We start from the raw sequence: 5,232 nt of genomic DNA, 5'->3' as shown, positions 1-5,232 counted from the left end.
TTTTTGTAATTTATTGATTTAATTTTTTAAAAAGAAAAATAAAATATTCATTCAGTTTTAATGTCCTATAGGCAAAACAAAAATAATATTTTTAATATTAAAAGAAAAGAGCAGGAACGTCGTCGACAAAGAAGACGACAACAACTGCTCAATGATCATCGAGCCATAGAGGATGGCATTACTGTCGATGATCATCGTCGTCGACCTCAAAGACGACGAGTTACTATGCGTAAGAAGGATTATGAAAAGATGGAAAAAACAACAACCGTCTTTTCTAATCCATCTGACTTAGATGGCTATGCTGAGTTAGAAAAAACAGTAACTAACTCGCATAGCAATGCTTTCTTCGAGAACCATAGAGAGGTAGAAAAAAAAGCAACTATATCTCATGGTTCTGCCGGCTTTGAAACGATTGGGGATCGTGTTAGAAATCGTAGAGAAGCCGTGACAAAATCAAGAGAGCCAGAATGGCAAGCTAGCCTTGGAGAAATCCAAGCACCCCCTTACGAGGCTATAGACTCTCTTGCGAAAGAGAAGGCTAGCGGGACTATTGGAGAGTACGGGGCTGGAGCTATCAGTGCTAGACTTAGTGGTGATAGATCGGTCAGCGGAGCTAGCCCCACTACGCCTTCTTTTTCACCAGATCCCCTTAATGACCCCTCTCAGGACGCCCCTATGAATCCCCCTGAAGAAACCCCCTTTGTCCCCACTAATGTCCCACCTAATGATGCCCAAATGATGGAGGATGCCTTAACTGATGGTGAGGTTGCTGCTCTACTAGAGGAAATAAACCATGAAGAGGAAAATGCTACCTTAGATTTCCTCACTCTAGATAGAGTACCACCTACAGAAAATGAAATACATCTCCTCCAACTGGCAAGAGCAAATAATACAGATGACGAGATAGAATTTAGTGTCATCAAAAAAAGAGATTTTGGGCTAGAAAATACTGCGCAAGCATGGCGTGGTATGTTAGGGGAAACCTATAGAATAAGTCGATTAATTAAGGAACATGACTTAATTCCCCTAGTAGAATTGGTATTTGGTGGAAGGCGGCGACGATTTATTGTTAACTTAGAAAATATCGAACCGCAAGTATTTATTAATAAATGTGTGGGATTTGAAGTTGGCATAGAAGAATTTTGGAGGAGATATGATGATGAAGAAAGTGAGTTAAATATTCCACCAGGAAAAATTGTAAATGAAATCATCATTACAATAGTGAAACCTCCTCAACGCCAACGAATCGATGGAGCAGTGTTTAATTACTATCTTGATGAACACTGGCAACCGTTAGAATATATCCTCAAAAAATATCAAATATATGTTCTAGATGAGGTTGCAACAATAGAAAATTGTTTTGTTAATGCACTCCATCAGTCCGGTGTACTTACATCATCAGAAATGACCCATTTAAGATCAATAATAAAGGGCATTTCAGTCACCAAGAAAACACTGAGACAAGTAGCAGAAGAGTTTAAGTTGAATATTACTCTTAGATATTATAAAGGGGACAAAATTGAAAGCTCTCAAATCACATATGGGAACCGAAGTGTTAAATTATTCTTACTACGGTGGAAAAAAAACAACCACTACATTATTGATGATACGGTTCCAGTGACATCATATTTCATTACACATTATGATGAAATAGTAGAATATGCAAAAGAAAACAACGAAGACATAACTAAATATTTTAACGTTGTTAAGAAAGAAAGAGGGCAATATAAGCATTCTCTCAGTCGATTTATTCCAGCTTATAAGTGTATTAAACTATTACAAGAGAGTAATGCATTTAAAGAAACAAGAAGAGATTGTCTAATAAAGACAAAATATTATGATTCATTTTTATTTGACTCGATCAATGATGAATTAACAAAAATAGAGTCAAGAATAATGGGGGAAATAAAGAAAAAAGAAGTTACAAATACGTTATTATTTGCAGACTTTGAATGTTTTACAAGTGGTGAATTCCACCAACCTTTCTGCATTATAGTAATGAAAGAGAATGGGGCATGGAAAAGTTTCTATGGATTACATTGTGCTTACGATTTCATTGAATATATAAGCACCATAGATTCACCGATATGTTACTTCCATAACTTAGGATATGATGGAAGATTCCTTGCTAGATTTGGAATTATTAATATTATTATGAGAGGGAAAATGATTTATAAAATGGTAGTAGAATATAAAGGGAAGAAAATTATCTTTAAAGATACCCTTTCATTGATTCCAACCTCCATAGCTAATTTTAAGCAATTCTTTAAACTTGATGGAGAATATGAAAAAGAAATACTACCATATAATTATTATTCAGAAGAGACAATGGAAATTGGAATCATCAATGAATGTGGAAATAATGAACAACCAGTCTGGAGTGAAGACACTAGAAAGAAATTTAAGGACCTTCTAGTAAAATGTAATTGTCTTATTGATGACACTCACTTTAATTCTAAAAAATATTGTGAGTATTATTGCCTTCGTGATGTTCTTGTGCTTAGAGAAGGCTTTTTAAAATATCGTCAAATGGTCCAAACACATCTCCAGCTTGATTGCGTCTGTTATGCCTCACTCAGTTCAATGGCATATGCATTCTTTGTTAACAATTGTTTTGCTAAAGACGCGTTATTTGAATATACAGGGGTTGTTCGAGAATATATTAAACAAGCGGTATATGGAGGAAGAAATATGACCAGTGAAAATAAAAAATATTATATCACTGATGAAATTGTTGACTTTGATGCGTGCAGCTTGTATCCTTCTGCTATTGCACGATTATATCTTCCATTATCATCACCAAATAGAATGGTTCAACCAATTGAATGGTATCTTGAACATTTAATGGATGAACAACAGTTTGAACCCACTGAAACGAAATTTATCTCATATTTTGTTGTTACAATAGAGATAACAAAGATAAATAAGAAGAGAAAAATGCCCATTATTATTAAGAAAGTGAATGGGATAAATCAATATATAAATGAAGAAACCACCATGACAGTAGATTCGATCTACTTGGAAGACTTAATTAAATATCAAGAAATAGAATTTAAGGTGGTTCAGGGGATATATTGGAAAGGCACTAAGGTTGGACTATTTAAAGAGAAAATAAAAGAGATTTATAGAGTTAGAAAAGAAATGAAACAGTCCCATGATCCAGCAGAGATTATATTTAAGCTGGTAATGAATTCTTCCTATGGAAAAACCATCCAAAAACCAATTAAGGAAGAAAAGAAATTTTTTAGAGGAAGAAAGAAAATGACATCGTTTTGGAGACGACACTTGGAAGATGTCATTGTTGGGGAACAACTACATGATGCAGACGTTTGGATGGTTAATGTGAAAAAACAAATAGATGATTTTTATATCCCCAACATTATTGGTGTTCTTATTCTCTCTATGTCCAAGAGAATAATGAATGAACTAATTTATTTATGTGAAGATTTGGACATTGATGTTTATTATCAGGACACTGATAGTATTCATATAAAGAAAAAGGATCTACTAAGACTTGAGAAGGAGTTTAAAGAAAAGTATGGTAGAGACTTAGTTGGTTCTGAACTAGGACAGTTCCACTCAGACTTCCCCCCTGTTAAAGGAAAACCATCCTGGTCAATTAAGTCTATCTTCCTTGGGAAGAAGTCTTACCTTGATGTTCTCACTAATGAGGATGGTGATATAGATTATTTAATTAGAATGAAAGGCATCCCCAAGAAGGTAATACTTGGTACTGCAAAAGAAAAATTTGAAGGGGATGTGGTAGCTTTGTATGAACACCTTTACGCAGGCTACCCACTTAGTTTTGATTTATCAAAGTATGGTCCCCACTTTGTTATTGAAAGGGACTTTAGAGTAAGAACTCTTGATGAGTTCAAAAGAACAATTAAATTTTAAAAAAGAAGCTCTCAATTAAGTCTAATTGATTCTTTTTCTATCTATTCTGTTATTTTTTATTTAAAAGAACATCATTATAAAGTGTTTTTCCGTACTCTTTAATAACATCTTTTATTTTCTTTCCTTCACTAATTTCTGTGAGTGCTTTTCCATTTGTTTCATACCATTTTGGTACTCTATCTAATACTTGATCTATTATTTCACCACCTGGAAGAAATGATGCTATTCCTTTTGAAATAGGAATTATTTTAGATGCTATAGTACCTGTTGTTTTATATAACTTCCCTCCTATTCCTGCTATTTTCTTTCCTGCTGTCTTAATTATATTCTTTAACTTTTTAATAAAACCAAATTTCATTAAATAATATTTTTAGTTATAAATAATCATCTACTTCATCTTCATCTATTTCTTCATCTATTTCTCCATTCTTATCATATTCTTCGTTATTATTAAGTCTATTAGCAAATAATAAAGGTTTTGATTTTGTTTTTGGTTTTAATGAAACATGTTCAGGTACTTGATTAATAATTTTACTTGCTGTTTTAGTAATATCATTTGGTATTTCATTTTTAACTTGATTTAAATATCTTTTAGTTGCACCAACAACATTTTCACCTGATGCTATTCTATTTAATACTTCACTTGTAGGTTCTGCTATTTTACTAATTACTTCTGTACCTTTTTTAATTATTTCACCACCTGGAATAAAATCTGATGCTATAGAAATAAGTGGTTTTGCTTTTTCAATTACATTCCCACCAAATTTCGCACCAGAAGCTAATAGTGCTGCAACTTTCTTTAATCCTTCTTTAAATCTCTTCCAATTACCGAACTTCATGAATGAAATAAAAGATTGAACTAAGAAATCAAAATAAACAAGATGAATTATAATGTTATTAAAGCATTAGATCAAGAAGAGACAGGTGACCTTATCAAATACTTCAATTATACAGATGGAATACTTGAAGCTAATTCAGGTGTTCATGATAATAAATGTTTATCAATAGATTCATCTGATCCACCATGTCCTGTACAAAAAGGAATGTATACTAAAGTAAAATTGACAGATGAATCAATTCAAATTACAAATATAGATAAATCATCTATTACTGCATTAGTTAGAATTCAAATTAAACCAACTGAACAATTTTGGACACAAATAAAAGATAGTCAAGAAGGAGATATTTCAGGATTTCAAACAGGAAGATTAACAGCAATAGAATATTTTGTAGGATTAAAATCATCAACACATTTATTTGATGCATATCGTGTATATTCAAGAAATAAGAAAACAGCATGTGAACAAACAGAAGCATTATATGAGAATGCAGCTA

General features: G+C 32.6%; 3 protein-coding genes across 3 annotated transcripts; 2 read left to right on the top strand and 1 right to left on the bottom strand.

Moving 5' to 3' along the window:
• Window positions 1–60: 60 nt before the first annotated feature.
• Window positions 61–3,897, top strand: EHI_164190 (DNA polymerase, putative; the record flags this gene model as incomplete). The annotated part of the gene is made up of 1 exon (XM_001913665.1): window positions 61–3,897. One exon carries the CDS (start codon window positions 61–63, stop codon window positions 3,895–3,897), a length of 3,837 nt encoding a protein of 1,278 aa, XP_001913700.1.
• Window positions 3,898–3,946: 49 nt separating this feature from the next.
• EHI_164180 (uncharacterized protein) lies at window positions 3,947–4,736 on the bottom strand (the record flags this gene model as incomplete). The annotated part of the gene is made up of 2 exons (XM_642874.2): window positions 3,947–4,201; window positions 4,290–4,736. The coding sequence occupies 2 exons, from the start codon at window positions 4,734–4,736 to the stop codon at window positions 3,947–3,949; spliced, it is 702 nt and encodes a 233-aa protein (XP_647966.2).
• A 42-nt stretch (window positions 4,737–4,778) lies between these two features.
• On the top strand, window positions 4,779–5,109 carry EHI_164170 (uncharacterized protein; the record flags this gene model as incomplete). Its single annotated transcript, XM_001913664.1, has 2 exons — window positions 4,779–5,015; window positions 5,080–5,109. 2 exons carry the CDS (start codon window positions 4,779–4,781, stop codon window positions 5,107–5,109), a joined length of 267 nt encoding a protein of 88 aa, XP_001913699.1.
• Between the last annotated feature and the right edge of the window lie 123 nt (window positions 5,110–5,232).

This window comes from Entamoeba histolytica, genomic scaffold, assembly GCF_000208925.1.
Source record: "Entamoeba histolytica HM-1:IMSS scf_1104750518777 genomic scaffold, whole genome shotgun sequence".
Lineage (NCBI taxonomy): Eukaryota > Evosea > Mastigamoebida > Endamoebidae > Entamoeba > Entamoeba histolytica.
The sequence above is the reverse complement of the archived record's forward strand: the minus strand, read 5'-3'. Positions and strand labels throughout refer to the sequence as shown.